The 12,749-nt window shown below is 37.3% G+C and overlaps 1 protein-coding gene across 2 annotated transcripts in view; it reads left to right on the top strand.

Moving 5' to 3' along the window:
• apaf1 (apoptotic peptidase activating factor 1) overlaps positions 1 to 12,540 on the top strand; it is a 230,212-nt gene extending 217,672 nt beyond the window's left edge. For both annotated transcript variants that reach the window (XM_072241593.1, XM_072241592.1), the window contains one exon: positions 11,714 to 12,540. In XM_072241593.1, the coding sequence (XP_072097694.1) occupies positions 11,714 to 11,860 (147 nt within the window). In that variant the 3' untranslated portion in view covers positions 11,861 to 12,540. The remainder of the gene's footprint in view (positions 1 to 11,713) is intronic.
• Positions 12,541 to 12,749: the final 209 nt, after the last annotated feature.

Raw genomic sequence — 12,749 nt, 5'->3', positions numbered from 1 at the left:
TAATTCACAAGAAAATTTATTGCAGCACTTATTGGGAAGATGGAAACAATCATTGAAAATTTTTCAAAAATACAGTACATTGTTTGTTTCAAATAGATGTTAGTAAGTTTTAAAATTATTTTTATCCTTATTACTGACTAGAGTTTTAGCTGTCATATTCTTAACCGTATTACTAAATTGAGATGAAATATTCTAACCAAGAGAAAAATATGGAGAATAATTTGACACCTCCCTCAGAATATAGTCTGATAGGAAATATTCAGGCAGCGATGGGAAAAGAAACTAAAGCAGGCTGAAACAGAACAGATTATTTTGTTTAAAGTCAGACCATCTGTAATTGATACAGTATAAAGATATGAGGTAGAAAATATGAATAAACATTATATGATTTTAATACATAATTTGATTTTACTCTGTGATCATATGTGAAGTACCTATTTGTTTATAGCTTATTGCAGTCATTAAGTTTAGTAAGATTTCTTTCATTTGGAAGAAAGCAAGTAAATTGAAGTATGAATTACACATAATCAGAAATGCCATATTAAAATAAATAGACTTGACTGATACTCAATCTTCAAATTATAATTGCAACTGAATGCCAGGGGATAAATACAAGAATAAATTATGAATGTGCATTAAATAATTTATTTGGTTTTCATATTGTGAAAATACCTTATTCCTTTTAATTTTACATCTGATCTAGTGCATCTACTCATAAAGCTGACACTAAAAGCTAGACACTCTCAGATCCTTCATTCTTTTCCAATATTTTTATTTCAGAATTATATACAAGCGCACGGTTATTGCATGTATCATATTGTAAATGAGAGGGAGGCAAGCCAGTGTCCTGTATTGTTGGTCTACTTCCAGATTAGCTATTTATTAGTCACTTGGTTGTTTAATACAAAATAAACCAAAAATGAAGGGGGTAAAGGTATAATGCAGCTCATGATCTGAAATGCTACTGTTACTGTTTTTGTTCATTTTCTGTATCACTGATGAAACGTATCCTATTTCTTTATTTGAATATTTTAAATTTTCTAATTCATTTAATACAGTGAATGTTTTTGCCTTTTTAATATTTTTCACTTTGAACATAATGCTTGAATATTACGTTCCCAGTTTCTCATATGATTTGTTAGTTTTTACTAATGCTAGAATCTACTCAGAAAGAATATAAAAAGACTTGGAAGTAGATATATCTATATATATAAAACTTATATATTGATTATTTTTCTCCAGAGATGCAAGAGGCATATTGATCAATTCCATGATAGCTCATATAATCTTCCATGCCTTTACAGATATGCTTAAATCAATTTTTGTCTTGCGGTTGGGTAGCTGTGAAAGTTGCTAATCTATTGATTTCATCAATTTTTCAGTCCACAGTCTAGGATCCATCACTCTAAGCAATTGCCTCCTGTAAGGTGTCTCACATTGGAGCTATTTCCTGTAGTTCCCAGAAATAAATGAGTGGGAACAGTTCAATGGAGTCATAGTAATGTCACTTTTTATGTCACTTCTTAGCTCGTGAGGTTCTTGTCACTATAGGAGACTGTCAGCTTGACAAATGCCATTGATCAAGAAATATTGCTTTTGTCTGCATGAATTCACAAGGGTATATATAATGTAACTTATGTATATTTGCATGCACATCTATGTAAGCTTTGCTAGTAATATTTTCAAGATAGATTTGCTCTAGTTGAAGCACCATACCTTTTTTCTCCATCCCATTTTTTAATAATTAGTTCTAGTAATTCTAGTTAAGATGGCACTATCAAATATGCACAACAGCACACTGGTAGTTCAAAAGGCAAGAAATTCAACTAAAAAATCACTAAAAACATTTTTTCTGAGGTAAATTGCCACAAACAGTGAGGAGGCGAGGGATGGTGAGGCGAGTTTGGGGGATGAGCTGGGATGGTGTATTGCAGATTCGATGCAGATGAAGTGAGCGATTCAGTGAGGAGAAGTCGGGGTAGTGGAGTTCCAATGCCCATACAACTGGCCCCGGTGCAAGGTTGGATCACTCTGGGCAACGAAAAGAGAAATTGGGGCAGAGGAGTTGCAATGCCCGTACAACTTACCCAGGTGTGAGGTTGGATTGCTCCGGTTGCCAAGCTGATTTGAAGAGCTTGAGAGCTGCTTCGGACTGCGCAGTGGAATCTGGGCCTGGAGCAAGTCGCTGGGCAGCATGGTCAGGCCTACTCCAGGTTGCTCCAGGATTTGGATTTGAGGACTCAGTGTGGTTTGGAATGTTGTTATTCACTTCAATTTGCACGAGTTGTGTTTTTTTTCTTTCTCTTGTGCATTGGGTGTTGGTTCTTTATTTGTATTTTCTTTAATGGGTTCTTTCGGATTTCTTGCTTTGTGGCTAACCGTGAGCAAACAAATCTCAAAGTTGTATAATTTATACATTCTTTGAATCTTTAATCTAGTATTTGAAAAACCTATTTTAAAGATATTTCTATGAAAATATTCTAAAAATTCTACATTTGCAAGCACCTTTTTTCATTTAATTTTCTCATTTTTTGTAATAACCGTGTAATAACCTCCATTGACCTCATTTACATTAGAAATTGCCAGTGTCCGCATGCACATGCACGCACACGCACACACATGCACACACTCACTCCCTTTGGTCTCTCTCCAGTGATGGAGCTACAATACCTCAATTTTGTGTCAACCAAAACATAAAAGAATTGTACTCCAATTCTCAAATTAACACATCTTACAAAGCAAATAAATAATAAATGGAAATATATAAAATTAAAAAAGATAGAATACTTTATAAATGGGGTTAGAAGTATTCTTACATTGCCTTTATTTCACTTATCTAACTTTCTAATTTGTTTAATTGAAGATAAAAATTTAGACTTGACTCTTCAGTGCCATTGAAAATGGACTATTATATTGAAAAATTTAACAGTTCAAATGCTTCTGTGCTATTTTACAGTTGAAGGGTGTATGTTAAATACATAATAAAGCTTTATATATAACACAGCAGTGTAACATTTACATTATAAAGAAAGCTGTTAAAAATAAGTTATGAATATGGAACCTGCTAACAGTTAACTTTCTCTAGTTTAGCGGCATTAGTCATTCCAGTAAGTGCTCCGAAGTTGACTCACCTTGTCTAGTACTTGTATTGCAGTGTAATCCATTGACTGCAATGTAGTTTCTCTTCTGCTATTTACATTTTTTGAAACTGTGGACTGCTGAAATCATTCAGAGAGCAACTGAAGGGAAAGGAGGAGTGCAGGAAGCGGAGGGGAGCAGGTCAAAATGCTAATGTGTATGGTAGGCTGGAGGTACGTTTTGACTTGTACAGTGTTATCCAGTCTTAGCGTCATTTCACAGAGAAATGACAAGTAAAAAGAGTAAAACTGTCAAAGGTCACTGGCTTGCACCTTATCAGCTTGATGAATGTCAGAATCAGAACCAGGTTTAATATCACCGGCATGTGCCGTGAAATTTGTTAACTTATCAGCACGTGGCCATATTGTTCATAATTATTCTCCAATGATAATATATTTTGAGTTGTCAAATACTAGCTGGACATGTGAACAAGGAACTGGGATCTTTCAAGCATTAATATATGGAGCAAAATTGGGATGCAAGTTTATAGTTCTCTGAAAATAGCAATGCATCCTAACAGGTGTATGTAACAAGTTGTATGCAGTTCGGGTCATTACATCAGAGAAAGCACTAGAAAGAGTGCAGAAAAGATTCATTGGGATGTTGCCTGGAATGGAATGCTTTAATTACAAGATGGGATTGGATCAGCTGTGTTTGTTCTCCTCAGAGTGCAGGAAGCTGGAGTTTCTTTTCTAAAGTTATAAGTGGTGTAGATTGTCCTTTTCCAAGGTTAGGGGAGTCTAAACTAGAGGAAGCACATTGAAGGAGAAGGGAAGGGAAAATATTCAAAGGCGATCTGAAGGGCAAGCTTTTCACACAAAGGGCAGTGAGTATATGGAACAAGGTGCCAGAGGAGGTGTAAACCCAGAGTACTATGGAGCTAATTCAATTAGAACTTTTATTCTCAGGAATGAATCCCAAGTGGTAACTGAGGTATTAGTTCAGCAGTTTCAATTTGTCTTGTATTTGATGTGATCTCCACATGAGAAAAACAAACTTTGAAATGTAGTTCTGAGGAAAGGTCATTGACCCAAAGTGGAAACTCTGTCTCTGTGCTAATATTGCTTGGCCTGTCTACTACTGTATTCCTAGAATTTTCTGTTTTATTTCAGATTGAAAGATCATTTTGCAGGACACTTCTCTGCACAATTGTGTTAGCTGCCTGATGCTTCAATTCCTTGTCCCACTACTACTCTGACGTGAGGGCCTCTTCCTTTTGCACTATTCCATAAAGATTGGCCAAGGTTCCAGGCACATCGCAGCCTTTTCACTGATTTAAAAAAAAGTTGAAATGTTTACGTCTTTCTATGCAGGTGCTGCTCGACGTGCTGTGCAATGACAATTCAAATTTGAATCTCTATTTCCCATCCCTCCTCTCCTGGAAATGTTACTTTAGTGGCAGAAACACTGAATGTGACATCAACATTGAATCCTTACAAAATAATCCAGAAGTGCCTTAAATGTGATTTACAAGATGAGCACAATATATAGAGGAAGTTGCAGCATCAAAGACAAATTGGAATACATAGACTGGATCAACAAGAGCATATCTCAAGGGATCAACTCTAGAGGCTTAATGAACAGAGACTAAGGCTTCCCAATTGTCTTTAGCTTACCTGCTTCATACGAAGGAATCCAAACTTTAAAAATAGAGGTTAGACTTGTAATAATGCACCCAATACATGCTCCAATGACCGTACATGTTGCCCAGGTGTGAGGTTGGATTGCTCTGCTTGCCAAGCTGATTTGAAGAGCTTGAGAGCCGCTTCGAGCCCCAGCCGAGGGAACGTGTTATGTCCTTGAGCAAGGCACTTAATCACACATTGCTCTGCGACGACACTGGTGCCAAGCTGTATAGGTCCTAATGCCCTTCCCTTGGACAACATTGGTGTCGTGAAGAGGGGAGACTTGCAGCATGGGCAACTGCTGGTCTTCCATACAACCTTGCCCAGGCCTGCGCCCTGGAGAATGAAGACTTTCCAGGTGCAGATCCATGGTCTTGCAAGACTAACGGATGACTTTATTATTTATAATTACATGCTCCAAATGCTCTCTGATTTTTTTATAACGTTAGAAGACTGGCCTTCAGTTCAGCAGGATGCAGAACTAGATATTTTAATATCTAGTAAAGTATTTAGAGACTGAATTATGATGAGAACTATTTTTTAAAATTTCAAAACTGTGGAAAAATTTGTTGGGGTAACAAAATAACTTAGTTGACCCTCAAAGGAAGCCATTGCAATCATGAAGCTCAATATAGTAAAGTTCAAAATGGCTATCATGAAGATCTAAACAAAGTTGATACACTGTAGTAAGATCCTTTGATTACTGTTGAATCTCTTCAGGTTTAAACCTAAACATTTATTTTGTGCTAATTGTTGTCCTGTTACACTGAACTCTCAGGAAATCCCACAGATATAGAATGTAGGGTTTCATTGTTTTTACAGAGGCAACAGTACTTCCCTCTGCAAGAGAATTATTTGTGATTTTCGGAAAAATGTGAGGCTCTAGAAAAGAATTTCAAACAGATTATAGTAGAAAATAAAATTAAAACACTAAAACAAAACATAGATACTATCTAAGTTCCCTACAACTGGGTTTGGAAACATAAATTCAGATGCTCATACAGCAGACCAAGAGATTGCAAAAGCCAGGAGTTTCAGATCAGAAACTCTATCAGTACTGGTGAAGCAACAAAGCATACTTTTATTCGATGAGTTCAGTTTTCAGTGTAAGAATAAAGTAGGCAAGACAATAGATTTTGTCCTTAGCAAGGCATTTCACATATCCCACATAGCACGCTACTCCAGAAGGTTAAAACAAGGCAAAGCAAGCTGGTTAATTGAATCCAATTGGATTGGTGATAGGAGGCATAATGTAGTGGTGTAAGGATGCTTCTCCCATTGGAAGTGGCGTACAGCAGGGGTAAGTGTTGGGATTGTTCTTCTTTGCAATATATATGTGAATATTGTAGGTATTCATTTATCTGCTTAGGGATACAGCACATTAAAAGGCTCTTCCAGCTCAATGCCAAAAACCACCTATATTTAACATTTGCCTAGTCATAGGACAATTTACAATGACCAATTAACTTACTAATTAGTATATGCTTGGACTGTGGGAAGAAACAGGAGCACCTGGAGGAAACCCACACAGTCACAGGGAGAACGTGCAAACGTCTTACAGAGCACGCCAGAAATGAACTCTGAGCTCCGATGCTGTAGCATTGTGCTAACCGCTAGGCTACCATGGTGTCCGGGTGTGATCAGTTAGTTTGTTGATGACACGGAAGTGTGGTGATGTAGATAGCAAGGAAGCTGCTTAAGGTTACAGTGGGATATAGATCAGATGGAAAGTTGGGTGAAGAACTTGCAGATAGAATTGTGAGATAATACATTTTTGAAGCCAAATAGGACAGGGTGTGTACAATAGTAAGGTGCTAAGGAATGAAGAGGGACCTTGGGGTTCAAGTCCATAGTTTCCTGAAAGTGACAACTCAGGTAGATGGGGATAGTGAAGAAGGCATAGGTAGGTCATAGGTTAGGACGTAGATTATAGAAATTTGTATGTTGGTCTGCAGTTGGAGTACTATATGGTATGGAGAATACTGTATGGAGCACCAGAGGGAGGCAATGGGCAGGTACCAAAGGGCCCATTTCTGTTCTCTTCTGTCCTTCTTAATAAGTATGCAGTTCTGGTTGTAACACCATGAGGAGGATGTGGTTGGAGAGAGTGGGTTTGTTTTCCCTAGAGTGAGAGAGGCTGACTGGTGACGTGATAGAGGTATATAAAATTACAAGAGGCATAGATGGGGTAGACGGTCAAATATTTTCCAGTATCAAAAATAAGAGGGTAATAGATATAAAGTGAGAAGAATGAGTTTTACAAGGAATTTGAGGGAAACATTTTGTTAGACACGTCCAAATCAAGGTTTATTGTCATATGCGCAAGCAGAGGTGCAACAGCAAGCTTGCAACAGCATCACAACCACATAGCATCATATAAGCAGCATTCATAAGGAAACCCCATTTAGTAACTGGAATTCAGTGCCAGATAAAATGGTGCAATCAGAAACAATCACATTGTTCAAGAGACATCAATTCAGGCACAGAAGTAAGAAAAGCATGGAAGAATACAGAACACAAGCACATACGAGAGAATCTGCAGAAGCTGGAAATCCGAGCAACACACACAAAATGCTGGAGGAACGCAGCAGGCCAGGCAGCATCTATGGGGGGAAAAAGAAGTACAGCCAACGTTTCGGGCCGAGACCCTTCAGCGGGACTGGAGAATAAAAGATGAGTGGGTTTAAAAGGTGGGGTATGGCAGAAAAAAACACAAGGTAATAGGTGAAACTTGGAGAGGGAGGAATGAAGTAAAGAGCTGGGAGGTTGATTGATGAAAGAGATACAAGGCTGGAGAAGGGGGGAGTCTGATAGGTGGAGATAGAAGGCCATGGAAGAAAGAAAAGGGGGAGGAGCACCAGAGGGAGGCGATAGGCAGGTACCAAAGGGCCCATTTCTGTCCTCTTTCTGTTCTCTTCTGTTCTTTTTAATAAAATACACGATGAAGTCGCTAAATCTAATCTGAAAATATTAATAAAAAACAAAAAATCCAATATAATTACACACAATCAGGATTATCTGGTAACTAATCAGCCATGTTGGCTAGTATTTATCAGCAATGGTAATTAATTTTGTATTGTACATTTGCACTCTAACAGGACTTCATCTGTGGAATTCTACAAAATTCAGTCTGTGGTCTAAAAGAATACTGCTGACCTGGGTTATATCAGTTCAAGTTACAGAAGTTCACCTTTAAAGAACTGACAAATTGCCATCCAAAATCTAGCAATATAGAATAAAATTCACTCTCATGGAATTTATCGTTTTTTTAAGAAGTTTTTTTTCAACTTGTGTTTATTGAAGCAAGAGTAGATGACACGATTTTATGTTATGAAAAATTGTACTACAGGCTGTACTAACAGCTCGACCTCCCCCCAACTTCCCATAAGGTGGTGGTTGCCTTTACCATGGTTAAACCCCAAAGTCCAATAGAATGTAATTATCTGGAGTGCAGTGCTATATCAATGTTTGCATGATAATAGATCTTGAGGAAGTGCGCTGAAACAATCCCTATAGTTTGTTTTCATTGTCTGAATTTTATTTCTGACGTTCGTTTCCTACCACATCTATTTCTGCTGACACTGACTTGAATCAGGGTAAAGCATAACAGTCAGCAAAGAAAACTTCTGGTCACCTTTTAACTGGAAGATGTTGTGTTGCAACAATTAATGCATCTTAGTAATGTTTGAGTTTAGTAATGTTTCTTGAATGCAGTACGGTTTCTTAATTTGATGAACTGTGGTGATTGTTGATCCCTCTGGCTCTTCCAGATGTTGGAATAAGACTGAAAAGGTATTTCATGGGGGGAGTGAAATATCTCTCAATATTTCTCCCTTTCTGTGATCAGACTGTGTTAAAGTGTTTTAGTATAAGAGAGCCAGCGATGAATAACCTTAGTGGGTTTGCCATCGGGAAAATAAATTTTTAAGATCCAAGAACGTTGGTTTGACACTGCAGGCAGTGTTTTTTTCCCTTTGAAACCTTACTCAGATGAATCGGAAATTTCATTCATTGTTAGTGCACCAATTGGAACACAATATATGACAAACACCATTGTAGAAAATCGTAAGCAGAAATAACCCTTAGGTTTGAGTTTCTAGAAATAATAGCTATGTTTTTGACAGATTCACTTTGGCATTTTTTTTGATGAGCTACTTAGGCCATTCTGATGTGCAGAGCAGTTAGTTTTCCCTCCGAGAGGATGACTGTGTCTTCGTTGGATAAATGATATTTTGATTGAAGGAGCTTGTCCTTATAGAACGTTAGCAATAATGTGATTCAATAGGACTGAATAACTTTTGACATCAGTAACGCTGCAGTTATTTGCTGAAGGGGTTGTAAATTTTGAAAAATCTGTCATGGGAAGGGACTGCATTAAAGATGTTACACTTTATTCTGACTGTTTGTAATGTTTAAGTTACTTTATGAAAATGTGTTAGAAATGAAAAGGTTTACTGATTTTTCTGTTGAGGGGTCTCATACCTACAACATTAGCTGTTTTTCATTTTACACAAGCTGCCTGACCTGTTTCCTGTTTTATTTCAGATTTCTGACATCTGCAGTTTTCGGATTGCCAATAAAGCTCAGGTGTTGACATTAAATGAATTGTAATTCAAAGCTGTTCAGCTACCTTTGAGACACTTCTATACTCATTACACTTGTGCAATGAGGTAATGAGATTCAGGAGAGCAGAAGTACTTTAAACTGACTAATTTAAAATACCTATCACTTGACAGGAAGCTACATTCCTATTACTTGCAGGAGCTCAATAGTTTTTGTTGATTAGATCAGTCACTTCTAATTATAGTAGTGAAAAGGGCACTTCAAAATGAACTCATTTTGTTACCCTTTAAAACAAAAGGAGTCTTATAATCGCTGGATTTTTGCATTACTGGCCTTTTTTGAAAGTGTGAAAGCGACACAGCTTCTCCTTATTTGAAGTGGTTTATAAAGTTACTTTCCCAAACAGTAAGACTGATGAACACCTCCACACACTTAACCCACCCTCCAACATTCCCCACCATCATGACTTTATCATTTCCTGTCAGTTGTCTTATGTACAGACTCTCCTGTGCCTGGTGTCACTTCATGGACATACAATCAGTCTATGTATATAAATTATCTTATGTTTTTATATTTATTGTGCTTTTTAAATTATTGTATTCTTTGTCTTCATTGCGTTTTTTTTTTGGCATTGTATCAGATCCGGAGTAACACTTATTTTGTTCTCCTTTACACTTGTGTACTGGAAATAACATTAAACAGTCTTAAATAATGGAATAATCTTACACATGTTTTGCATCTGGGCTCTGCGTCAAGTATTCCTTCGTCAGTCCTAATTTAATCAGCTTAGGCTCCTCTGGCCCTTCGAGCCACGCCGCCCCAATAAACCCAATTAATCCTAACTTAATCACGGGACAATTTACAATGACCAATTAACATATAACCTACCCAGTATGACTTTGGACTGTGGGAGGAAACCAGAATACCCAAGGGAAAACCCACGTATTCCATGGGGAGGACGTACAGAGACTCCTTACACAACGGTGCCGCAATTCAACTCCAAACACTGGAACATCCCAAGCTGTAATAGGATCATGTTAACTGCTACACTACCATAGTACCCAGTCTGCACCAGCATCATCCTTTAGCCTGAAACCTGAGAATACCCATCTCACTGCCTGAATGAGATCAGCGGCTCAGCAATAAATTGTTCAAAGTAATGTACAGGCACTCAAACGTAAACTGAAATTGGTAACAGTTATTCCAATTTGGAAACCTCTGCTGAAATCTACTTCTCAATACACTATCATTCCATTCTATAATCAGACACATATTTGAAGCAGAAGTATGGATAATCACTGAGCAGCCCCCAAATTAGGATGATTCAAGTGTCAGTGGACAAAGCAAGACAATAAAAGGAACAATTAAGTGGTTCAGAAAGCCGTAAATACAGCATTGGAATCTGATATAGAGAAAGTGTATTTATTAAAAACTTGCATCAAGTCACATCTAATGTCTGCTAGTCTCTTTTTATGTCTCATTGGCATTGTAATTTGCTTAAACTGAGAGCGAGTTCAGCAGGACTATAAATGGCTTGCCCGCCTTTATCAGCTTTCTATGGCAGTACCTACCTGTTTTATCCTGTGCTAGCTATGAGGAAAATAAGAACTGTCTGCCCTGGTGATGTGACACAAGGGTTCTCGTTGAAATCTGGAGAGCTAAAGACAAGAGGCATTTGGAAATAGTATTTGAAAAGAAAGATGTACTTAATCTGAGGCCAGACAGGTCAACATGTATTAGAATAAGGGGCAAAAGGAGCACTCTGAATTATTCCTGTGGTCACCAGGTTTCACCCTTCGAGTGACATTCCCCTCTTTCACCTTTCCTGCAGCTTTAAAAGTGTCGGTTGTCTCCTCCTCAATCTGAGAAAGGGCTTGTGTGGGTATTGTAACATTTTGTTTCTTTCTTGGTGGGAACTGGATATGTACTGTACACAAGGTGAACATTTATAGTCTGTCCCTAAATTTAAACTTGAACTGAGTTGTTAGGCCAATTTCTGTGTTAATGAGTTGCATCATAAGAAAAGATTCTATAAATTAGGTCCATATGATACTAAAATATACAAGTTTCTTAGGGAAATTGATGTGGAATGTGCTCTGAGGATGTTTCCTTTAGATTGTTAACATAGTGAGGTTCTTATAACCTGATGATAAACCTCAATTGTTTTTGGCAAATGGCTGCAAATAAAACTGGTTTGCTTTTTGCTTCATGGTGCACTGTGGACCGTCAACTGTAAAATTAATCTGGTCTTCTTGTGTTTGTCAATGTCAGAAAGAGAGATTGACTTCAAAGTGGATGAAAAAAATCCCATTTGGATAGGTAGAGAACAAATTGGATGATAGTATTGTACAGTAAAATCTACAATAACATTACTTTTTCTTTTACAGTGGTGGGATATGAATACTGGAGAATCTCTACAGACATTCTACACAAATGGGACAAACTTGAAATCCATACATGTTTCATCTGACTTCAAGATCTTTGTGACTATTGACAATATTGGAATCCTCTACATCTTGAAAATGATAACCTGAAATACATTACTCTGAAGAGACAAAACAGCAGCTTTTGTGATTTCTGCTGAGAGGATTTACATCTATTGTATTTAAAATGCTTTATTTGAAACTTTGAGCAGAGCAAGCTTATGGACTATGAGCCATTTTATGTAAATTTTCTAATGTTTTTCATACCCAACAAATTGCTACTGAGCCATGGAGATTTATTGGTGATTTCAGCTACACGGAAACTAAGAGTGCCACATGCAAGAACAGCATGTGATAATATTTTCTGTTATTCACACCTCCTGCATCCAGTGACTCCACTGCTGGTATATTATTGCTTTGAGACTGTGGCGGAACGCATTAAAGATTTTAAGCACAGTGAGCAGCTTACAGAGGGTTTAAAGTACGTGACTGGTTTACAAATGCTCAAGGCTACTTGATCACTTTGCAATATGTGCTTGATACTGTTTACAAAAAACACACACTGACTACTTTTCTACTCAGGTTTGCAGCTTTTCATTTGATAAGAAAAGATGTTCTGTTTGATACCTGAGGATTGCTTGCAGGATTTCAGGAACAGTTTTTCAGAGAATGTTATAATCAGAGCTGAATAAGAATCTTATTTGAAGAGTATTGATCCTAAAAATGTTCATTTAAACTTCACGCCTCTGTTTCTACCAATTCTTATTTTCATAATTCATGCAATTAAAATTTTCATTACTATTTAAAATATTTATGTTTTCTGTGTGAAAAATATTATAGAGCACATTTCCCACTATGCCTTTTTCTGGAGTAATACTGACCTTCAAAATACTTTACCTCAGCATTTTTGTGCAATAGTGTATTAAATCATATGATGATGGGACGTGACATTGAAATCTGGTGCTAACCGAAACTGGGCAATCTGGATGAACAGGATATT

The sequence above is a fragment of the Mobula birostris genome, chromosome 23 (assembly GCF_030028105.1).
Source record: "Mobula birostris isolate sMobBir1 chromosome 23, sMobBir1.hap1, whole genome shotgun sequence".
NCBI lineage: Eukaryota > Metazoa > Chordata > Chondrichthyes > Myliobatiformes > Myliobatidae > Mobula > Mobula birostris.
Note: the sequence above shows the minus strand (reverse complement) of the source record. Positions and strands in the feature narration are given on the sequence as shown.